Source organism: Haliotis rufescens, unplaced genomic scaffold (genome assembly GCF_023055435.1).
Source record: "Haliotis rufescens isolate VD_foot unplaced genomic scaffold, xgHalRufe1.0.p SCAF_11, whole genome shotgun sequence".
In the NCBI taxonomy this organism is placed as follows: Eukaryota; Metazoa; Mollusca; class Gastropoda; order Lepetellida; family Haliotidae; genus Haliotis; species Haliotis rufescens.
The window spans coordinates 43,511,571-43,537,773 of NW_025963791.1; the positions used below are offsets into that span (position 1 = coordinate 43,511,571).

General features: G+C 41.6%; 1 protein-coding gene across 3 annotated transcripts in view; it reads left to right on the plus strand.

Annotated features, from left to right (window-relative positions):
• Positions 1 to 26,203, plus strand: part of LOC124126022 — a 103,749-nt gene that overhangs the window by 36,124 nt on the left and 41,422 nt on the right. For all 3 annotated transcript variants that reach the window (XM_048392802.1, XM_048392803.1, XM_048392804.1), the window contains exons 27-34: positions 1,067 to 1,295; positions 3,434 to 3,589; positions 3,835 to 3,993; positions 4,636 to 4,803; positions 14,839 to 14,928; positions 20,379 to 20,492; positions 20,888 to 21,133; positions 21,604 to 21,742. In XM_048392802.1, coding sequence (XP_048248759.1) covers positions 1,067 to 1,295; positions 3,434 to 3,589; positions 3,835 to 3,993; positions 4,636 to 4,803; positions 14,839 to 14,928; positions 20,379 to 20,492; positions 20,888 to 21,133; positions 21,604 to 21,742 — 1,301 coding nt within the window. The remainder of the gene's footprint in view (positions 1 to 1,066; positions 1,296 to 3,433; positions 3,590 to 3,834; positions 3,994 to 4,635; positions 4,804 to 14,838; positions 14,929 to 20,378; positions 20,493 to 20,887; positions 21,134 to 21,603; positions 21,743 to 26,203) is intronic.

Consider the following 26,203-nt stretch of genomic DNA (forward strand, 5'->3'; position numbering starts at 1 on the left):
GTACAATGTGAAGTACATGTTCAGTACACTGATGCTATCACGGTGTACAATGTGAAGTACATGTTCAGTGCACTGATGCTATCACGGTGTATAGTGTGGAGTACATGTTCAGTCCCCTGATGCTTTCACGCTGTACATCGTGAAGTACATGTTCAGTATACTGATGCTTTCACGGTATACAATGTGAAGTACATGTTCAGTATACTGATGCTTTCACGGTGTACAGTGTGAAGTACATGTTCAGTACACTGATGCTATCACGATGTACAATGTGAAGTACATGTTCAGTATACTGATGCTATCACGGTGTACAGTGTGAAGTACATGTTCAGTATACTGATGCTATCACGATGTACAATGTGAAGTACATGTTCAGTATACTGATGCTATCACAGTGTACAGTGTGAAGTACATGTTAAGCATACTGATGCTATCACAGTGTACAGTGTGAAGTACATGTTCAGTACACTGATGCTTACGCGATGTACAAGGTGAAGTACATGTTCAGTATACTGATGCTATCACAGTGTACAGTGTGAAGTACATGTTCAGTACACTGATGCTATCACGATGTACAATGTGAAGTACATGTTTAGTATACTGATGCTATCACGATGTACAGTGTGAAGTACATGTTCAGTACACTGATGCTATCACGGTGTACAGTGTGAAGTACATGTTCAGTACAATCATGCTATCACGGTGTTCAGTGTGAAGTACATGTTCAGTACACTGATGCTATCACAGTGTACAATGTTCAGTACATGTTCAGTACACTGATGCTATCACGGTGTACAATGTGAAGTACATGTTCAGTACACTGATGCTATCACGGTGTACAATGTGAAGTACATGTTCAGTACACTGATGCTATCACGGTGTTCAATGTGAAGTACATGTTCAGTACACTGATGCTATCACGATGTACAATGTGAAGTACATGTTCAGTACACTGATGCTATCACGGTGTACAATGTGAAGTACATGTTCAGTACAATCATGCTTTGACGGTGTACAATGTGTGTGTCCAGTACACTAATGCTACCAAACCATGTCTCCCTTTCAGCACAAGGTGGAACTGACACTCAAACTGGAGAATAACGATGGCCGGATTACAGCTCTGGAACATTGCGCCGGCACAATCAACCTGCAGAAGAAAGTGTTGTTTGGACTGGTAGCCGGAGGATGTAACTTCACTGTGCAGGACACTTCCACGGGCGTTAATCTCACTCGGTCCGGACAATCGTGTAGTGTTGGATACCAGCTGAGGGACGTCGGGGGAAGCAAGAAGTGTTGTAAGTGTGCTGGTTTACTGGACTTAGGATGGAGGGTGTCTTGCTTCCGTTGTCCCTCCTGCAGTTATGCTATGACGTCAACGATAAGATCTTGTCTGTTCGCATAGTAGGTCATAATCCTTATAACCTACTAATAACAGCCCATACTGCCACAGTCACAGCTTTAACCATCAGTCATAATACTATTACCTCACTATGAGGACCTTAAAAATCTGTAGGGGGCACGGGTGGCCCAGTCGTCTAAGGCGCCGCGATTGGCTGTGCAGAGTTGCGTCCCTTGGACAGGCCAGAAACCTATGATTGTGGGTTCGATTCCCACTTCGCCCCGATTATGTTTCTAGGTTTGTTAGCACCATACCCGTGCTCGTGGGTTTCACCGAAGTGGTAAACGTCTGAGACCTGCATCACTTCGGGATTTCCTCCCACATAAAGCTGACACGCCGCGATATAACTGGAATATTGTTAAAAGCGGCGTTAAACCCAATTCACTCACCCACTAAGAATTTGTAAACTATATTACTAGACGAGGCTTCGAATGTCACTGTTCCCATTTTGAGCTTAGGTTAATGTTGTTGATATCACAATAAATACGCAAATAGGGTACTGTCACTGGAATAGAGATAACTGTACGACTGTCTGTCAGAAACCATTCATCTTACAACGAGTGAATGAACTCGTACATTCTACTCTTTGTCTCGATGACGACATTCTACTAGCTTGTAGCTATATCAAGAGATCGAGGACTGTTTCATTCTTTCACGATAGGGTGACATTCCGTTTGATGACGCTCATTCTAGTATACATCTGAAGATATCAACCCCGACTACATTCCACCTAGCTGGCATTCCTAAAGAATTCCAAATAGCTGGAATTCCCAAGGAATTCCTCAACTATGACATTTTTTAACAAAGGCCGCATTCTTCACATTTTAACAAAGGCCGCATTCTTCACATTCTTAACATGTATGCATAATGACGCCGTTTTCTTTGTGACGTCCTACAGTCTATTACCATAACAATAGGCTCATGAATATTCATAGGGCACCTTCCGCGGAAGGTGCTGGACATCAACATTTACTCCCACTAACATGTAAATGCATTTGTTGTATGTTACATTGGTAGTGAAACTCTCGGGGGCTGTCAGTATATTTGAAGTTTTGATGTTGATTGGGCCATGTATTTTGACCACGATCTTAGTTCTCATTTTCATTTCGAACACTGACACTGGAATTCGTTGACTTGAGAAATGAAACTTCAAATGGTTTTTCACCAAGTGATGAGACCTGACTGTGTTTTAGTCAATGTGACAGGAGTTAAAGTTACCTTAGCTCTCATTGGTCATTTCTCGGCCATTATTGTTTAAAATGAAATAGCATTCGGTTTGTATATAGTGGTAGGCCTAGGCACATCGGTTCGGTGTTTCAAGGTATTTAAAGGTTTGACCGTGTTTATAAATCTTTATAAAATGCATGTTCCTCAACACCATATTTATCAATTAGCCCTCTCTATCTAAGCCATGGGGAACAGCCGCCTTCCCTGATCATCACGTTTGGATGTTTTTGTATTTGTATCTTAGTTCACAGTCAGATAGACGAGTCATGTTGAAGTACCTTGCCACTGTTCAGATATAGATATGTGTTGTCTACCAAATACACGTTGTCACTAATGCACACCACCACGTCTCAACATTTGATCCTGACATGTGTTGACTTTGTATGCGCGCTATTTCAAATGTACTGACAGTAAAGGTTATTTCCATTTACCTTTCATTGATTAATTATTCGTTTCCATCAATATATGATTCTACTTATCAGTTATTGTATCTAAGTAACAGGTGTTTCTATCTAAAGGGTTCTACTCACCAGATATATAATAATGCTGATAATATAGTGAGCGTGGCGGGACCAAAGTCAAGTGTCTACATATGAGGATTTCCCAATTTAAAGGTTTCGCCTTAGTGAGAATTCACTGTGTGTCTGTCTGCTTCAGTACTGTGCTACTGTCTATCGCTACATATGTCTCTCTACTAAATGTCCTTTCTGCTATGATAAAACGACTGAACAATCTGCAATTGAACAGGCCAGGATGAATTTCTACAATGCCTTATTTCAAAACACACTATTTGTATACATGTTTCAGTACCATGCCCCTACGGATACTCGTCCTCTCCCAGTGGAGGTTGTGTTGAATGCCCTGACGGTCAGTATCAGGACCAGTCCGGACAACCCTCTTGTAAGAACTGTGGAGCCAACATGTACTCATTGACCCCGCGGTCCAGCAGAGCAAGATGTGTCAGTAAGTGCTTTTTTATTGTGGAATGTCTTTAATATACCACACATCATTGAAAACGTTTTTCGTGATACTTCCCTAGATACTAACATGTTTATAATTGTGTTACACACAGCGAGGACTTATTGTTTCAGGCAAGTGCCAGTGAGTGTATTTTGAATACGCCAACACCAGTAGTTATGGTGCATGCTTGATGTGATTGTGGTGGTTATATGATTGTGTGTTCAAGTGATGTAACTGTATTGTTTCAGGCAAGTGTCGCCCTGGGTTTCGGTCTTCAACAGGACAACAACCATGCGACAAGTGCCCTGTCAACCATTACTGGGTGAACTCTTCCCACTGTGAGCCTTGCCCAGGTGATGGCTCCACTCTTTATGTAGAGGGATCCACGAACATCTCTGCATGTAGAGGTGAATACAAAGTGTTCCACTTGCTTGGTGTTTCAGTGCATGTATAGGTGCATATTCACCTTTGAAGATCTGGGTAAGAATAGGTCTTCAGCAACCCATGCTTGACGTAAGAGGAGACTAACGGGATCGGGAGGTCAGGCTTGCTGACTTGGTTGCTGTATGTCATCAAATACCAATTGCTTGATCGATGCTCTGGATTGTCAATCACTGAATGTCTTGTCCAGACGCGATTATTTACAGACCGCCGTCATATAGTTGTAATATTGCTGAGTGCGGCAATACAATGAACTCATTTAGCAATAATCACTTATCCTGTTAAATTGGCTTCATGTCCAATTGGCTTCCATCAATATGCTCTCTGTCCATCATGGTGTGACGGTAATAGCCTTCTGTTGTCATTACCTACTCATATTATCCCACTCACGAGGGACACGATTGTGTCCTCTCTCTGTTTCAGCACCATGTCCTATTGGCCAGTATCCCATGTGAGACTCCATAGTGTTCTCTCTCTATGTTTCAGCACCATGTCCTATTGGTCAGTATCCAATGTGAGACTCCATAGTGTCCTCTCTCTGTTTCAGCTCCATGTCCTATTGGTCAGTATTCCATGTGAGACTCCATAGTGTCCTCTCTCCCTTTCAGCACCATGTCCTATTGGTCAGTATTCAGTGACCGGCTACTTCCCGTGTACAGCGTGTCCTCTCCATTTCTACCAAAACTCCACGGCACAGGACCACTGCAAGGAGTGCAACACAGACCAGATCACAGAACAAACAGGCTCAACGAATTCAAGCGACTGTAAACCTGGAAGTAAGACAACGTTATTTTGACAGACGGTATTACACACTGATAACAGTAGACTATAAAGATAATCCCAATTTCTGATGTTGTTATCCATGTTTCCTCCAAGACAAAAACAGTTGGATTCAGTGGAGAATATTAGACCTTGTCATTTGTTGACAAGATCTTATAATTTTTTAATTTGAAGTTTACACGATATACAGCTTTTCCATTGGACGAGAGGTCGGTCACGTGACCGCGAAATTGACGTTCATAAGTGTATGAACGACACAATTTGACGTTCATACGTTTTTCACGAGACCGTGTTCTTGAAATGACGTAAACACTGACGGACTACTTCCACATTCCGGGGGAAACCGCTGGGAATTCCCTAGCACGGAAATATACATAAGCGTTCTTTCTGATCATTTAGAACCTTTATTCTTGGTGACAGCGTTTCAGTATACATTGAGAAATGTCAGAGAGCGCGACTGCATGATTGTTCATGAATATCCTCGCTGCGGCCTATCCTAATGAACAAACGAAGAAAGGCACATCTAAACTATCGTATTATTGACTCGATCCGTGTCTGGGCTGACACTGACCGTCTCCAGCAATCTAGGAATTTACCTTCGTGTCTGTTTGACGCATTTTTATTAACCTTTCAATGATCGGCCAGTTGATCAATGATGACTAACACATGTAACCGCCACAGGTTCATTAACAACTTCGGAAATCTCTCCCGTCACGTTTATCGTGTCGGCCATTTTGACGTCTTGTACTTGATGTAAATGTATTACGACGCGCTGTCATTGTGCCTGACTGAGGAAGTTCTTTACAGAACTTTCTCATCTAATGAGGATATGATTTGAATACATGTGCTGCGTAGGATGTTTGTGAAGAGCAAGTTGTGCATCCACATCCATTGGCAAGTTGTGAAGGCCAAATATTGTATGAACGTCGGAGCAAGCTCCGACGTTCATACAGTTTTGCCCTCAGTCTATGAAGGTTCACACTCCAATGAACTCACACAAAGTGAAGGTCAATTCTTAAATGATCAGCATTTTGTAAACTGAAATGTGTTTGACTGAACATTCGATATATCGCCTTTCTTCCCATGGAATTAATGTAGTAGCGGGTAGGGCTCCGGTAAAGAGCTACTGGGGTGCAAGGTGGCAGCTGTATCTTTATACGCAGTTGATAATGCACATACGCAGTTGGTTCTAGCTCTAGTTTGTTGTTTAACGCATTCAACAAAACACGTCCCATTTTAATTCTGGAAACCCAAAAGTCCAGAAACTCTACGCTCTTTGCCCAGTCTCGGTTAAAGGTATTTACAAAATTAAACATGCCGTTTTCATGGGAACATACCAAGGAAGAAAAAATGAAAAAAAAATTGTTTAAAAACTCAATATTTAGACTATGTCGCCCATGGGCCTGCCCATGGGCGAAGTGTGGCCCATGGGCCTGCCCATGGGCGAAGTCTGGCCCATGGGCAGGCCCATGGGCAGGCCCATGGGCGAGAATATGTTCCTTTACTTAAAACTCATGTTTTTGTTTCGCAAATACATTTAATGTATTCATTGAAGTATCATGACACAAAATTTAACTCATTTTAACTTAATTCAACTATTTTATAGCGATATTGAAATATTTCGCCCATGGGCGAGAAAAGGTTTGGCCCATGGGCAGGCCAATGGGCGAGAACATGTTCCTTTACTTAAAACTCATGTTTTTGTTTCGCAAATACATTTAATGTATTCATTGAAGTATCATGACACAAAATTTAACTCATTTTAACTTAATTCAACTATTTTATAGCGATATTGAAATATTTCGCCCATGGGCGAGAAAAAGGTTTGGCCCATGGGTAGGCCCATGGGTAGGCCCATGGGCGAGAATATGTTCCTTTACTTAAAACTCATGTTTTTGTTTCGCAAATACATTTAATGTATTCATTCAAGTACCATGACACCAAATTTAACTCATTTTAACTTAATTCAACGATTTTATAGCGATATTGAAATATTTCGCCCATGGGCGAGAAAAGGTTTGGCCCATGGGCAGGCCCATGGGCGAGAACATGTTCCTTAACTTAAAACTCATGTTTTTGTTTCGCAAATACATTAAATGTATTTATTCAAGTATCATGACACAATATTTAACTAATTTTTACTTAATTCAACTATTTTACGGCGTTATTAAAATATTTCGCCCATGTTTTCGTCAGTCCCTTTCAAGCATCAACTAACTGTTTGCAAAGTATATTGTATCATGTGAAATATACTTTATATTATATCATTACATTACTATTTAAAAAGGGCATTTGGTTGGATGTTTCCTTTAGTTCTACAAATTTCACCTGTTTTACATATTGCAGCAATCTTTAATGAACCCGGCCTTACCTCTCAAAACGTTTTGACAGTTTATCATACGAATTCATGTGCGTGTACTCCAATTCATTGGAGTTGTTTTCCACAACATTAAATTTTAGTTAGTTTCTATTTCATTTCCCGTTTTTTATGTCCCGTTGATACATCACACTGGGCAATTACGTGACACTAGGTATGCAATATACAGGTACGCGTGCGCGTATTTTAATGAAAAAAACTATTCGTCTTTTATTGCATAACGTTTGGCTGAATATCTTACATTCTAACGAAATCTCGAAATAATTATTTAATTACATGCGGTTTCGAACTGACCAGTGGGAATTATGTTTTAATGCGATTGAGGAAAACGTGAGTGAATATTGTGACACTAAAGCAAATTTTAACTGCATTGTCACTTTTGGTATGAAAATGGTAACAGTTCAGAAAAAACAACAGCCTTCTTATGATAATTCTCATTAGTACGTTGTATCTAATTACAGTGTCGGCCTTATTTACAGGTGATTCTACAATACCTGCTCTCGGTCAATTACGATCTACCACACCACGCGTGAATAAACAGTTCTGCAGGTGTTGCGGTGGGCAAATACCTAGCCTGAAAATGTTTATTTTTTTTAGGATACATGTTTTACAAATGTTCGTTGATATGTGGATATATTAAGCACAAAGACAAAAAAATGTTTATGAAAGATGAATTAGTGCCTTGATATATTCATCGAGATGTGTATCATCGTTTAATGGGGTCATTCAATAAACGTATGTTTGGAGGAGATATCAAAGGAGCCGCCCAATATACACAGTGTCGTCCGGTGAACTACCAACCCACCCTGTCCATTAGAGTTATGTAATCGGTACACAAATATATTTGATGCGGTGTCAGTGCGGAAGGAGTTTGAATTACGTCCGCCACTTGCCACAGAAATCCTCAAAGTATAGAAACAATAAACAAGGTCAATCCGTACTAATTACCTAGTGACGCACGTAACAACGACTGTCAATAGGGAAAATGGTGAAAACAAATTGAAATAGATTTTAATAAAACATTATTGTACTAAATAACTCGCAAAAGCGGTGCCTAAAATTGTTTGACCGTGTTATGTGTGTTGTAAACTGACGAATAGCAAGTAATTGTCATGCTGTACGCATGGTTCCATATGCAAATTCAGTTATACAACCGGTATGAAACTGAGAACTGAGATACCAAGTACAACCTGCATTCACACACGGAAGCAATATACTTGTGTGTATGCCCTCTCCTCTACAAAATCTATCACTAAAGTATCTGCATTGTAATAAATATAGTAATGATAAAACTTGGTAATTTGGTAGGTCTCCTACAGATATGATTTTCATTTTTTTTACACCTTTGATTGATACGGATTACGTACCTGTAGTCTAGTCACTGTCTCTAATGTATCTGCTTGTTAGAAATTTCAAATGTCTTGTTGTAGCACTGTTCCTAAAATACGGCAGTTTCTTTTATCGGGTATAAATAGTTGATTCGTCTTGTCACGCAGTCATTTTTACTTGATCGAATGATTTCCACAAAAAAATTACGGCAGAGAGTTTTGTATTTTATTATATTTTTAGAAGATTTTAGAAGATGCTTACATCACTGTATCTCAGAACGTAAAACTGATAACATTCAAACATGTAATTAGTACACAGTTAATTGTTACATATAATTTCCTGCATATTCCTTTTTGAACAAAAAGCCTACATGTATACTGATATCGGTGTCCACTGTTAAAAGGGTATTAGTGCAGTCAGCCATGGTAAATAGAGAGACAATAATAAGGTGATTAATTATAGTCTGTTGCAGAATATGCGGTATAAGTGTAGTCATTGATACATATACACATTACACATATACAGATGAAATACACGATATGATGCAGTGCAAGAACAAATTAAGATACGGTTTCTATTAAAAATGATTATACGATTTTGGATTTAATTAGCATGTTTAAATTTTCAGGCCAACACGGCTGAGATACAGCATCGGCATACTCAACTGGAGTTGTGTTCTGCCGGTCGTAAGTTCATTGTTTGACTGAGCACACTCGTGTCGGGGTTGCGCTATTTTCTTCTCTTTGTTGGCAGCCTGCCACCGGTCTGAATTTTGAGAAAGGTCTCAGCATGGGACTGTTAATTACTTCTTAATGATGTCTATAAGCTTACAAACTTGTAGATGTTGGGTGCGGTTAGGACCAAACTTTTTCAGCTCAGAGTGTTAGTGGTCCTGGAACCCATAGTGTCAAACAGGTTCTGCACAAAACGTCCATCACATTCTACTGTTCAGCAACATTGTCACTGAATTTCAGAACTCTGGCATGATATAATAATCAAGGATTTCGAAGGTGAACGAGGGGAAAGGCAGTCGCACGTGGATTTACCCTCAGGTTATTATTGTCTGGAGTTCACATTTTGGGGCATTTCATATACTAATTGAACAGAGTTCACCTGCACATGTCCACTTTAGTGATACAGACTGTAACCAAAAATGCAATGAGCCGTAGCTCTTAATCCCTTATAACAACGGTAACAACAACCAGGGTGAGGACACAGCAAGGTTAAACCGTGTCCAACAGACAAACTGAGGTGGCTATCTCCCATCAAGTCAGCTCTGTTTTTAAGCGCATAGTTATGTTTTTACATATTGAAATAAAAGGAATTTAAAAAATCATATTTAACAAACCTACACATTACCAAATACAAAACTTTATAACCCTTTCTAGACTTCGTTCCAATTAACCTGGATCATTCAACTCGCTCGCGAAGGTCGTATGCGACTTTAAAGTTAATACGTCTACAGTGTACAAGTAACTTTTAACTGTATCATATATACTCACGAGAAGCAATTATTTTCGTTCCTAATTCGAATGAGCACATTCTGAGGCTAAATCTGCAAAAGGACAGATAAAATATTTCTTTGTACAATGCAAACGATCGGACGTAGCGGCTGATAATAGAGACAATGATTTAATAATCTGCAATATATCAAGTGTTCTCGTTCAATCTATTGTACATATTGAAGTGATTGCAAAGTTTCAAGGAGTACTAAAATGTTGTGGTATTATGAATGTATTTAGAATATGAATAGCGAAAAACAGTCACCATATCGGATGTACATGTATAACTTGTCTTCCAACACCACGCTTGTGCCGAGGCCCATGGTCATAAAACTAATCGGTCCCATAAAAGGAGCAAATAGTTTCGCAGATACTTCTTGCTATGGTTCACTCCCAATTGTCAGACGACCTAATCATCAGTCAGACCAGTCAAGTGTGACCAGCGTACCTGTCTGGTTTTGGCTCCTAATTACTGAACTGCCCAATACTGTCATACTGTGGGCAGAGTAAGCGGCCTCGTTGAGTGATACAGACTAACCAGATTATGATTGTGTTTGTAAGTTGCGTTTAATCTGTGTCGGGTTGCAGTTGTTTTATTAGTCAAGACTAGGGGTAGTTTTTTCAATGAAACCTTTTAGCCGTTGAGTTTATTTTGCATTCATTTCATTAAATACATTGTTAGGTAGAATAATAACACGTTATATGGATTAAACATCTCCCTAATCTGAGTATAATCTCACATGTACTCTAAGTACCGTACTATATTACTTTGCGGAGACACTGAGTATAATTTTTAGGTGGCATTGTATGCTGTCTGATGACTTTATACAAATCCCTGCATTCAATAGACCCGTGAAGATCTTCAACAAACCATTCTTGGCGTAAAAGGGCGACAGCGCTTGTCGTAAGAAGCGACTACCGGGATCGGGTGGTCAGGCTCGCTGACTTGGTTGATGCATGTCATCGTATCCCAATTGCGTGGATCGATGCACATGATGTCAATCACTGGATTGTCTGGTCCAGACCCGATTATTTACAGACCGCCGTCATACAGCTGAAATATTGCTAAGTGTGGCGTTATACAACTAACAAACAAACAAAACACAAAAAGAGAAAGTGTATGAGTACTAAAACTTGCAATAGATATGCGTACGCTACGTACACACATGAGTCCCATTCGACAGTCTACAACACACGAATAACTGTCAAACAAGTTTGGGTACCCCTTCTGTTCAGGCAAGTTATTTAGTTCGATTAATTTTGTATTAAAATCCTTTTCAATTTGTTTTCATCCTTTGTCCCTATTCCATGCATGTTTATGTTGCTACATCTTATTGCTCATGTTTCCAAGTATTGTAAAACACTTTAATGTTTCTCCTTCTTAATCTAACGTTATAACATTTCCGGTCATTGCCATCATCTAATACACAAGAGATGATACCAAGACATATTTTGTTCCGTTTTATGGTCTATGCGGTCTTACAATTGATTTTATTAGTCTTTAAATCTTATGTCTAGTAAATATTTTCACAAACAGGGCTGTTAACTGATATAAGGAATGTGACATCCAGTTGAGGACTGAATACGACGTACGTTAGTCTGGTAACGACATTTCTACAATAATTTGTTGAATAAACCGTTAATACGCCAGTTGTGACAGGGATGATGGTATGGTAGATGTAGCAGACATATTGACAGCCGTTGTTACGAGAGTCACTAGGTTATTAGTACGGCATTGGCCTTGTTGATTGGTACTATACTTTCTGTGGCCACTGGCGGACGTAATTCAAACTCCTTCCACACTGACATCGCACCAAATATATTTGTGTACCGATTACATAACTCTTACTGACAGGGTAGGGTGGTAGTTCACGCGAAACGGACGACACTGTGTATATTGAGCGGCTCCTTTGATATCGCCTCACAACATACTTTTAATGAAAGACCAATTAAACGATGATACACATCAGGATCGCGGAGAAAATACAAGCATCGTTCGCGTTGAATATATATATCAAGGCACAAATTCATCTTTCATAAACTTTTTGTGTCTTGGTGCTTAATATATCCACATATCAACGAAAATATGTAATACATGTATCCACAAAAATATACATGTACAGGCTAGGTATTTGCCCACAGCAACACCTGCATAACTGTTTATTCACGCGTGGTGTGGCAGATTGTAATTGACTGACAACAAGTATTGTAGAATCACCTGTAAATAAGGCCGACACTGTAATTAGACACAACGTACTAATGAGAATATGAGAATTATCATAAGAAGGCTGTTACGTTTTTCTTAACTATTTCCATTTTCATACCAAAAGTGACAATGCAGTTAAAAGTTGCTTTAGTGTCACAATATTCACTCACGTTTTCCTCAATCGCATTGAAACATAATTCCTACTGGTCAGTTCGACACTGCTTGTAATTAAATAATTATTTCGAGATTTCGTTAGAATGTAAGATATTCAGCCAAACGTTATGCAATAAAAGACGAATAGTTTTTTTCATTAAAATACGCGCACGCGTACCTGTATATTGCATACCTAGTGTCACGTAATTGCCCAGTGTGATGTATCAACGGGACATAAAAAACGGGAAATGAAATAGAAACTAACTAAAATTTAATGTTGTGGAAAATAACTCCAATGAATTGGAGTACACGCACATGAATTCGTATGATAAACTGTCAAAACGTTTTGAGAGGTAAGGCCGGGTTCATTAAAGATCGCTACAAAAACATGAGTTTTGAGTAAAGGAACATGTTCTCGCCCATGGGCCTGCCCATGGGCCAAACCTTTTTCTCGCCCATGGGCGAAATATTTCAATATCGCTATAAAATAGTTCAATTAAGTTAAAATGAGTTAAATTTTGTGTCATGATACTTCAATAAATACATTTAATGTATTTGCGAAACAAAATCCTGAGTTTTAAGTAAAGGAACATATTCTCGCCCATGGGGCAAACCTTTTTCTCGCCCATGGGCGAAATATTTCAATATCGCTATAAAATCGTTGAATTAAGTTAAAATGAGTTAAATTTTGTGTCATGATACTTCAATAAATACATTAAATGTATTTGCGAAACAAAATCATGAGTTTTAAGTAAAGGAACATATTCTCGCCCATGGGCCAAACCTTTTTCTCGCCCATGGGCGAAATATTTCAATATCGCTATAAAATCGTTGAATTAAGTTAAAATGAGTTAAATTTTGTGTCATGATACTTCAATAAATACATTAAATGTATTTGCGAAACAAAATCATGAGTTTTAAGTAAAGGAACATATTCTCGCCCATGGGCCTGCCCATGGGCCTACCCATGGGCCAAACCTTTTTCTCGCCCATGGGCGAAATATTTTAATATCGCTATAAAATAGTTGAATTAAGTTAAAATGAGTTAAATTTTGTGTCATGATACTTCAATAAATACATTAAATGTATTTGCGAAACAAAATCATGAGTTTTAAGTAAAGGAACATATTCTCGCCCATGGGCCAAACCTTTTTCTCGCCCATGGGCGAAATATTTCAATATCGCTATAAAATCGTTGAATTAAGTTAAAATGAGTTAAATTTTGTGTCATGATACTTCAATAAATACATTAAATGTATTTGCGAAACAAAATCATGAGTTTTAAGTAAAGGAACATGGGCCTGCCCATGGGCCTGCCCATGGGCCTACCCATGGGCCTACCCATGGGCCAAACCTTTTTCTCGCCCATGGGCGAAATATTTCAATATCGCTATAAAATCGTTGAATTAAGTTAAAATGAGTTAAATTTTGTGTCATGATACTTCAATAAATACATTTAATGTATTTGCGAAACAAAATCATGAGTTTTAAGTAAAGGAACATATTCTCGCCCATGGGCCAAACCTTTTTCTCGCCCATGGGCGAAATATTTCAATATCGCTATAAAATAGTTGAATTAAGTTAAAATGAGTTAAATTTTGTGTCATGACACTTCAATAAATACATTAAATGTATTTGCGAAACAAAAACATGAGTTTTAAGTAAAGGAACATATTCTCGCCCATGGACCTGCCCATGGGCCTACCCATGGGCCAGACTTCGCCCATGGGCAGGCCCATGGGCCACACTTCGCCCATGGGCAGGCCCATGGGCGACATAATCTAAATATTGAGTTTTTAAACAATTTTTTTTTCATTTTTTCTTCCTTGGTATGTTCCCATGAAAACGGAATGTTTAATTTTGTAAATACCTTTAACCGAGACTGGGGAAAGAGCGTAGAGTTTCTGGACTTTTGGGTTTCCAGAATTAAAATGGGACGTGTTACAATGTTCCAACTATATGACGGCGATCTGTAAATAATCAAGTCTGGACCAGACAATCCAGTGAATGACATCATGAGCATCCATCCATGCAATTGGGATAGGGTGACATGCATCAACCAAGTCAGCGAGCCTGACCACCCCATCCCGTTTGTCGCCTCTTTCGACAAGCATAGTCGTCTTTTTCCGGCAAGCATGGGTTGCTGAAGATCTATTCTACCCCAGATCTTCACGGGGCGGTTACAATATTAAAGGCCCCAGTAAACTTTCAAATATTTTTCTGATAGAATTATGGATGATATGTTCCCCGGATCTTCACGGGTCTACTTATTGTTACCAGGCTCATCCAATCTAACATGCTAGGTACGTAATGTGTACCTTCCCGTAGATTAACATGTTATTACAGGTTGTACTAGATATGTGTTTGCTGCGGGATATACTCGTAATTCACAGTCGCAAAGCTTCGTTGCCTACCCGTCCTGGGGAATATTTGTATTGAAGGTATATACTTGTCTATCTTGTAGATACAACGATGTGTTCTGGAGTCTGTTCTGAAAATGGCACAGGAAGCTGTTCCTACATGTACCACCGACTCGTGTGTTCCTGTAATCAAGGTGAGTTGTTTATGGATATTTCATAGACGGGTGTACTTGTAAACGAAGTGAGTTGTTTATGGATATTTCATAGACGGGTGTACTTGTAAACGAAGTGAGTTGTTTATGGATATTTCATAGACGGGTGTACTTGTAAACGAAGTGAGTTGTTTATGGATATTTCATAGACGGGTGTACTTGTAAACGAAGTGAGTTGTTTATGGGTATTTCATAGACGGGTGTACTTGTAAACGAAGTGAGTTGTTTATGGATATTTCATAGACGGGTGTACTTGTAAACGAAGTGAGTTGTTTATCGATGTTTCATTGACGGGTGTACTTGTATACACATTAAGTGGTTTATTAATATTTCATAGACGGGTGTACTTGTATACACATTAAGTGGTTTATTAATATTTCATAGACGGGTGTACTTGTAAACGAAGTGAGTTGTTTATGGATATTTCATAGACGGGTGTACTTGTAAACGAAGTGAGTTGTTTATGGATGTTTCATTGACGGGTGTACTTGTATACACATTAAGTGGTTTATTAATATTTCATAGACGGGTGTACTTGTAAACGAAGTGAGTTGTTTATTAATATTTCATAGACGGGTGTACTTGTAAACGAAGTGAGTTGTTTATGGATGTTTCATAGACGGGTGTACTTGTAAACGAAGTGAGTTGTTTATGGATATTTCATATACGGGTGTACTTGTAAACAAATTAAGTTGTTTATGGATGTTTCATAGACGGGTGTACTTGTAAACGAAGTGAGTTGTTTATGGATATTTCATAGACGGGTGTACTTGTAAACAAATTAAGTTGTTTATGGATGTTTCATAGACGTGTGTTCCTGTAAACGAAGTGAGTTGTTTATGGATATTTCATAGACGGGTGTACTTGTAAACGAAGTGAGTTGTTTATGGATGTTTCATTGACGGGTGTACTTGTATACACATTAAGTGGTTTATTAATATTTCATTGACGGGTGTACTTGTATACACATTAAGTGGTTTATTAATATTTCATAGACGGGTGTACTTGTAAACGAAGTGAGTTGTTAATGGATGTTTCATAGACGGGTGAACTTGTAAACAAATTAAGTTGTTTATGGATATTTCATAGACGGGTGTACTTGTAAACAAATTAGGTGGTTTATTGATGTTTCATTGACGGGTGTACTTGTAAACGAAGTGAGTTGTTTATGCATGTTTCATTGACGGGTGTACTTGTATACACATTAAGTGGTTTATTAATATTTCATAGACGGGTGTACTTGTAAACGAAGTGAGTCGTTTATGGATATTTCATAGACGGGTGTACTTGTAAACGAAGTGAGTTGTTTATTAATATTTCATAGACGGGTGTACGTGTAAACGAAGTGAGTTGTTTATGGATGTTTCATTGACGGGTGTACTTGTAAACGAAGTGAGTTGTTTATGGATATTTCATATACGGGTGTACTTGTAAACAAATTAAGTTGTTTATTGATGTTTCATAGACGAATGTACCTGCTATACAGAGGCTGGATAACCAAACACGAGTCGTCCCCTCTTAAGCATATAATTACGTCATAGGGTATTGTCACATGTTTGAAGAAATTGTGGTACTGTATTCTAAAGGTATAGAATACAGTACCACAACTTCTCGTGAGGACGATCTCTGCCGTAGGTCAAATGTCTCAAAGACAAGCAAACCAGTTATTGTGAGAATCCGTCAGACGCGAACTCGCGACCTTCGGATTGTTAGCCCGACAGCTATCCGACTGAGCTACGTCCACACTGTGAAACAAAGTGCAAATTAACCTAGTCATGCCTACGACGTTACGGAACTGAACGAAAAGGGTCGAATAGGTGACGGACCCTTACGAAGGTTGGCCTACCTTTAGAATACAGTACCACAAACTTTTCAAACACGTGATCATACCCTATGACGTAATTTGTAGTATTTTGTTGCCAGTCACACCGGCGAAACAATGCCCTGTGACGTCAGGGGTCATCGAGTGTGCATAACCTCCTCCTAGTGATCTATCATCTCTACACGAAATGTCATTGAATACGCCAAGCGCTGTGGAGAGTTTTGAATATTTGTTTACTGAATATAGCCTGCGGCGGCGTATTTTATAGCAAGCGCTAGTTTACGAAAGCACATTTATTTTTTATAAAATTTTTATTTCGTTTTTCTCGTTATTCAAGTGGCTAAAAGGGTTATAAATGGGAACTAATATACATATATTATTTTTCGGTGCATTAATTTTCATTATTATGCACAATAATGTAGTTTGTTAGGGATATTTAGTGGTGCTGAACACATCCAAATGTCGCCAGTGTCATTAGGGTTAGGAACCCGTTTAGTGGCTATTAGATTACCGTAAGTCTATCCTTAACCCTTGGATCCCCTGTACGATCAATCACCCCTTTACGATCATTAGGGTTAGGGGCTAGGTACTCGTTTAGTGGCTATTATAGATTATATAGCGGCTCCTTATATTCTTCCCACAAAAACGTCGAGTAAAAAGAATGAAATGGTTTTGTGTCGAATATTTTGGCTACTGGAAACTGTCCTGGAACATTCACACAAGCCACTTTCACCGGCTACATTTTTCAGTACTGATTCAAAAGCGAACTCACCGTTGTGTCGTCACTAGTCATGCTTATTCCTCCATCGTTCCTTACTATTATCCACATCATCCTTACAGTGTTCCCTACCACACTTTTCTGTCACAAAAATCACCCGACGAATTATTAAATACCATATCATTCATGCGCACTCGCTAGTTCGACGTCTGACGTCTGACGCCTGGAGCCGTTTTCAGTTCGCGGCATATCGGCTCATTCCTCACCACTCGGTATCTTGTAGATTACGGAATGGGACGACTGTGCCAAATGGCATCGGGATCATTCGTAAGTGTCCGTAGACTAAAGTCACGAGACACCACGCCTACCCGTAACCTTCGTAAGTGTCCGTCACCTATTCGACCCTTTTCGTTCAGTTCCGTAACGTCATAGGCATGATAAGGTAAATTTGCACTAAGTTTAACAGTGTGGACGTAGCTCAGTCGGTTAGCTGTCAGGCTAACAATCCGAAGGTCGCGGATTCGCGTCCGACGGATTCTCACTAAAACTGGTTGCTTGTCTTGTGACATGTGACCTACGGCAGAGATCGTCCTCACGAGAAGTTGTGGTACTGTATTCTAAAGGTGCTCCCGAAGGTTACGAGTAGGCATGGTGTCTCGTGACTTTAGCCTATCGACACTTACAAATTATCCCGATGCCATTTGGCACGCTCATCCCATTCCGTAATCTACAAGATACCGAGTGGCGAGGAATGATCCGATATGGCGCGAAACGAAAACGGCTCCAAGCGTCAGAGGTCAGACGTTGAACTCGCGAGTACGCATGAATGACGTGTTATTTAATAATTCGTTGGGTGGATTTTGTGACAGAAAAGTGTGGTAGGGAACAATGTAAGGATGATGTGGATAATAGTAAGGAACGAGGGAGGCATGTGCAAGGCTAGTGACGACACAACGGTGAGTTCGCTTTTGAATCAGTACTGAAAGAATGTAGCCGGTGAATGTGGCTTGTGTGAATGTTCCAGGACAGTTTTCAGTAGAATCTAACCAAAGTATTCGACACAAAACCATTTCATTCTTTTTACTCGATGTTTTTGTGTGAAGAATATTAGGAGCCGCTATAGAATCTATAATAGAAACTAAACAGGTGGATTTACCGAACCCTATATGATCGTAAAGGGGTGATTGATCGTAAAGGGGATCCTAGGGCTAAGGACAGAGTTCGGGTAATCTAAAAGCCACTAAACGGGTACCTAACCCTAATGATCAAAAAGGGGTGATTGATCGTAAAGGGGATCCAAGGGCTTAGGATAGAGTTCGGGGTAACCTACCCTAACACTAGTGATATTTGTATGTGTTCAGCGCCAATATACTACATTCTTGTGCACAATAATGAAAATGTATGCACCGAAAAAATAATATATGTATATAAGTTCCCATTTATAACCCTTTTAGCCACTTGAATTACGAGAAAAACGAAATAAAATTTTTATAAAAAATAAAAGTGCTTTCGTAAACTAGCGCTTGCTATAAAATGCGCCGCCGCAGGCTATATTCAGTAAACAAATATTCAAAACTCTCCACAGCGCTTGGCGTATTCAATGACATTTCATGTAGAGATGATAGATCACTAGGAGGAGGTTATGCACACTCGATGACCCCTGACGTCACAGGGCATTGTTTCGCCGGTGTGACTGGCAACAAAATACTACAAATTAAGTCATAGTGTATTAACACGTGTTTGAAAAAAAATTGTGGTACTGTATTCGAAAGGTAGGCCCAGAAACACTTCAGAATTATTAACAAGGATGAGCTGGTGTTCACAATTGGTTGATGTGTTCTCGTGTTGACTTTAGTCACAGAAAATGCTGTCTTCATGGGACAGAAGCAAGTATATGATTCGCTTTTTTTACCCATTTGTTAGCAACTGAACCTTCGTGTAAGATCCATTACGTCTCACCAGGATTTACACATGCCTCTCAGTTCAAATACCTAGGTCACATGTCCTTGTTTCTCACCACATCTCACCTATATTTACATGTGTCTTGTGTGACTATGTGTTGACCTGAGACACGTTTCCTGCAATACTTGTGCCTGGATAATATCTGTGGCATTGAAACACTATTCCCTGCAATATTAGTCCCTGGACAATATGTGTGGCACTGAAACACTATTCCCTGCAATATTAGTCCCTGGACAATATATGGGGCACTGAAACACTATTCCCTGCAATATTAGTCCCTGGACAATATGTGTGGCACTGAAACACTATTCCCTGCAATATTAGTCCCTGGACAATATGTGTGGCACTGAAACACTATTTCCTGCAATATTAGTCCTTGGACAATATGTGTGGCACTTAAACACTATTCCCTGCAATATTAGTCCCTGGACAATATATGTGGCACTGAAACACTATTCCCTGCAATATTAGTCCCTGGACAATATGTGTGGCACTGAAACATTATTCCCTGCAATATTAGTCCTAGGACAACATCTATAGCACTGAGGTACTGTTCTCTGCAATTTTACTTCTTGAGCAATATGTACAGCATCGATACGCCGTTCCCTGACACATGTGCCTGTCAAGCAGCTCAGATGTACAGTCGCTGATTTCTCAAAATGTGCCAGAATTGATGTATCTACACACATACATACAACTGTTCCATTGTTTTCAAGTGCTAGAAACATTTCTCCTACATTTACTAAACATGCCGCTCTTCCAAAGGCCATATCGGTTGATCAATATTGACCTTGCCCCTAACTGAACCTCACCAACATAAGTATTACAGTCCTGTCCTTGACGTCTTTGATAGGCAATTTAGAAGTTTTAAGAACGTGAATGCATAAAAAAGTATTTCACGTATTCAAAGTATTCGCTCTGTATTTGCAGGCTATACCGGGGACGGGTGCGAGTCTGAGATCGACTACTGCAGATCTAACCCCTGTCTGAATGGTGCCACCTGCAAACCCAAACTTGGGGGATTCGACTGTGAATGTATCGCTGGTGAGTGGCCCAATTATGTTGATGTATTAATAGCGGATTCATTGCTTGGACAGGCGTCACGTTACCATACGTTTTAAAACAAACATGAATGCTAATGTCCACTGAGTCTCGTGCTTGTGTCTGAGAAAACAGAGATTTTTTAACAAGACATTGATCGTGCTTCAACTCTTTATCCGGACCACGTACCACATTCAACGGACAGAGGGACAACGTACCATAGCCATAGCACCAGTGTTTTAATCTCATAGTCAGTAAAACCTATTCTGCAACACCACGACCCCAATCATCGTGTAACAGTAAATAACGGGGAACCAAAGAGAAAAGTACCTATGTCTTGATACAATAGTAATACCGATGAAGGTGTATGCGAACTTCACAACAATTATATGTTTAAGCCACGGAATGCAAGATGGAAAGGAGCGAAACAGACTTCAATCCTGGTGCTGAGTACATCGCATACTTGCCCAGCACTACTGTGGCTGCCTGCAGTGCTGAATGTATAAGTAACTCAGCCTGTGTTGCCATGGCGTTTTACACGCACAACAACGCGTGTATCTTACTCAATGAAGAACAAGCTGGAATGAAAAATACAACCGGCGCAACTGAGTCATACTATGAAAAGCTGTGCGACAGAAAGCCATGTATGTATCTAATATGTTCACGCATGTCCACTGTCCACTTTGGCCGTGTCTAATACAGGTGTAACTAAACAATACAGGTGTAACTAAACAATACAGGTATAACTTAACAATACAGGTATAGTGGTGCACCAGGCTACAGATACGAAGGTTGTGAGTTCGATTCTTGGTAATGTAATGAAAACATTTGTCATTTGATTTTACATTTCATTACATTGTGTTCACATGCAAAATAAAGTACTAGCGATAAACATTTATATTCTACAATCTAAACGGACGTATTTATAAAAAATCTTGGGATACAATGTAAGGTCCCAGAGATATTGTAACGTCCCTGTTTATGATATTTAACCCAACTGGAGAACAGAAGGATGATGGCACTGCAGGTTTATAAGTGACATAGGTAACAATAAACGACTCTGATTGTAGAATTGCCGGTCTAATGTTATTGTGCATGCACATGTTTACCACAGACTTCAACGGCACATATTGCCAGACGGACCTGAGGAATGACTGTTCAACCAATGACTGCCGAGGCGACAGCGTGTGCCGGGATCTGATTGGTGGACACGAGTGTGTGTGTCCCTCTGGCGGCCAGTACACACAACCACAGTAGGTCACATGTAACACTATTCTTGCGTGTGATGGGGGAACTGAAGGGAGAACGTATGGGGAACAGATGGGGGAACTGAAGGGGGAGCAGATGGGGGAACTGATGGGGGAACTGGAGGGGAAACTGATGGGGGAACTGAGGGAGAACTGATAGGGGAACTGATGGGGGAACTGAAGGGGAACTGATTGGGGAACTGATGGGGGAACGGATGGGGAACTGAAGGGGGAACTGATGGTGGAACTGATGAAGGAACTGACGGGGAACTGATGGGGGAACTGATGGGGAACTGATGGGGGAACTGATGGGGGAACTGAAGGGTGAACTGATGGGTGAACTGAAGGGGAACTGATGGGGGAACTGATGAAGGAACTGATGGGGAACTGATGGGGGAACTGATGGGGAACTGATGGGGGAACTGATGGGGAACTGAAGGGTGAACTGATGGTTGAACCGAAGGGAGTACTGAAGGAGAACTGGTGGGGGAACTAATGGGGGAACTGTAACATGCGTCTTGCGAATGCATTTTCCGTTTTAATAAGTTACAGTAATAACCACCAGGTGCTGGTTTACAGAAAGGAGCAGCGTGTTACAATAGACGAACCTAAATAAAATTAGCTGTTCATTCATCAGATGTATCATAAACTAATGGCATTTTTGTTCATATCCGAAATCACCTACACTTAATTTCTAAACATGAAGGAAAGGACGAAACGAAGGTGAACTGATGGGTGAACTGATTTGTGAACTGATGGAGGAACTGAAGGGTGAACTGAAGGGGGAACTGATGGAGCAACTGAAGGGGGAACTGATGGAGGAACTGATGGGGAACTGATGGGAAACTGATGGGGAACTGATGGGAAACTGATGGGGGAACTGATTGGGGAACTGATGGGGGAACTGATGGAGGAACTGATGGGGCAACTGAAGGTGAACTGATGGGTGAACTGATTGGGGAACTGATGGGTGAACTGATGGAGGAACTGATGGAGGAACTGATTGGTGAACTGATGGGGGAACTGATGGGGCAACCCGGAGGGGAACTGATGGGGGAACTGATGAAGGAACTGATGGGGAAAAGAAGGGTGAACTGATGGAAGAACTGAAGGGTGAACTGATGGGGGAATTGATTGGGGAACTGATGGTGAACTGATTGGGAAACTCATGGGGGAACTGATGGGGGAACTGAAGGAGGAACTGAAGGGTGAACTGATGGAAGAACTGAAGGGTGAACTGATGGGGGAATTGATTAGGGAACTGATGGGGAACTGATGGGGAAACTGATGGGGGAACTGATGGGGGAACTGATGGGGAACTGATGGGGAATTGATGGGGGAATTGATGGGGGAACTGATGGGGAACTGATGGGGGAACTGATGGGGAACTGATGGGGGAACTGAAGGGGAACTGATGGGTGATCTGATGGGTGATCTGTTGGGGGAACTGATGGGGGAACTGATGGGGAACTGAAGGGGAACTGATGGGTGATCTGATGGTGGAACTGATGGGGAACTGATGGGTAATTGATGGTGGAACTGATGAAGGAACTGATGGGGGAACTGATGGGGCACTGATGGGGGAACTGATGGGGGAACTGATGGGGAACTGATGGGGAACTGATGGGAAACTGATGGGGGAACTGATGGGGGAACTGATGGGGAACTGATGGAGGAACTGATGGGGCAACTGAAGGTGAACTGATGGGTGAACTGATTGGGGAACTGATGGGTGAACTGATGGAGGAACTGATTGGTGAACTGATGGGGGAACTGATGGGGCAACCCGGAGGGGAACTGATTGGGGAACTGATGAAGGAACTGATGGGGGAAAGAAGGGTGAACTGATGGAAGAACTGAAGGGTGAACTGATGGGGGAATTGATTGGGGAACTGATGGGGAACTGATGGGGGAACTGAAGGGGAACTGATGGGTGATCTGATTGGGGAACTGATGGGGAACTGATGGGGAATTGATGGTGGAACTGATGAAGGAACTGATGGGGGAACTGATGGGGCACTGATGGGGGAACTGATGGGGGAACTGATGGGGGAACTGAACGGGGAACTGATGGGGGAACTGATTGGGGAACTGATGGGGGAACTGATGGGGAACTGAACGGGGAACTGATGGGGGAACTGAACGGGGAACTGATGGGGGAACTGATGGAGGAACTGATGGGGAACTGGTGGGGGAACTTATTGGGGAACTGATTGGGGAACTGATGGGGGATCTGAGGGGTGAACTGATGGAGGAACTAAAGGGTGAACTGAAGGGGGAACTGATGGGGGAACTGATGGGGAACTGATGGGGCAATTGAAGGCGAACTCATGGGGGAACTGATGAAGGAACTGATGGGGAACTGATGTGGTAACTTAAGGCGAACTCATGGGGGAACTGATGAAAGAACTGATGGGGCAACTTGAGGGGAAACTGATGAGGGAACTGAAGGGAGAACTGATGGGGGAACTGATGGGTGAACTGTTGGAGGATCTGATGGATGAACTGACGGAGGAACTGATGGGGAACCGATGGGGGAACTGATTGGGGAACTGATGGGGGAACTGATGGAGGAACTGATGGGGGAACTGAAGGGGAACTGATGGGGGAACTGATTGATGAACTGATGGAGGAACTGATGGGGATCTGACGGGGGAACTGATGGGGAACTGATGGGGGAACTGAAGAGTGAACTGATGAGTGAACTGATGGGGAACTGATGTGGGAATTGATGGGGGAACTGATGAAGGAACTGATGGGGGAACTGATGGGGAACTGAAGCAGCGTGTTACAATAGACGAACCTAAATAAAATTAGCTGTTCATTCATCAGATGTATCATAAACTAATGGCATTTTTGTTCATATCCGAAATTACCTACACTTAATTTCTAAACATGAAGGAAAGGACGAAACGAAGGTGAACTGATGGGTAAACTGATTGGGGAACTGATGGAGGAACTGAAGGGTGACCTGAAGGGGGAACTGATGGAGTAACTGAAGGGGGAACTGATGGAGGAACTGATGGGGGAACTGATGGGGAACTGATGGGAAACTGATGGGGGAACTGATGGGGGAGCGATGGGGGAACTGATGGAGGAACTGATGGGGCAACTGAAGGTGAACTGATGGGTGAACTGATTGGGGAACTGATGGGTGAACTGATGGAGGAACTGATGGGTGAACTGATGGGGCAACCCGGAGGGGAACTGATGGGGGAACTGATGAAGGAACTTATGGGGAAAAGAAGGGTGAACTGATGGAAGAACTGAAGGGTGAACTGATGGGGGAATTGATTGGGGAACTGATGGGGAACTGATGTGAAAACTCATGGGGGAACTGATGGGGGAACTGAAGGAGGAACTGAAGGGTGAACTGATGGAAGAACTGAAGGGTGAACTGATGGGGGAATCGATGGGGGAACTGATGGGGAACTGATGGGGAATTGATGGGGGAACTGATGGTGAACTGATGGGGGAATTGATGGGGGAACTGAAGGGGGAACTGATGGGGGAACTGAAGGGGAACTGATGGGTGATCTGATGAAGGAACTGATGGGGGAACTGATAGGGCACTGATGGGGGAACTGATGGGGGAACTGAACGGGGAACTGATGGGGGAACTGATTGGGGAACTGATGGGGGAACTGATGGAGGAACTGATGGGGGAACTAATGGGGGAACTGAACGGGGAACTGATGGGGGAACTGATGGAGGAACTGATTGGGAACTGGTGGGGGAACTGATGGGGGAACTGATTGGGGAACTGATGGGGGATCTGAGGGGTGAACTGATGGAGGACGAAAGGGTGAACTGAAGGGGGAACTGATGGGGGAACTAAAGGGTGAACTGAAGGGGGAACTGATGGGGGAACTGATGGGGAACTGATGTGGCAACTGAAGGCGAACTCATGGGGGAACTTATGAAGGAACTGATGGGGAACTGATGTGGCAACTTAAGGCGAACTCATGGGGGAACTGATGAAGGAACTGATGGGGCAACTTAAGGCGAACTCATGGGGGAACTGATGAAGGAACTGATGGGTGAACTGATGGGTGAACTGAAGTGTGAACTGATGGGGGAACTGGAGGGGAAACTGATGGGGGAACTGAAGGGAGAACTGATGGGGGAACTGATGGGGGAACTGTTGGAGGAACTGATGGATGAACTGACGGAGGAACTGATGGGGAACTGATGGGGGAACTGATTGGGGAACTGATGGGGGAACTGATTGGTGAACTGATGGAGGAACTGATGGGGAACTGATGGGGGAACTGATGGGGCACTGATGGGGGAACTGATGGGGGAACTGAACGGGGAACTGATGGGGGAACTGATTGGGGAACTGATGGGGGAACTGATGGAGGAACTGATGGGGGAACTAATGGGGGAACTGAACGGGGAACTGATGGGGGAACTGATGGAGGAACTGATTGGGAACTGGTGGGGGAACTGATGGGGGAACTGATT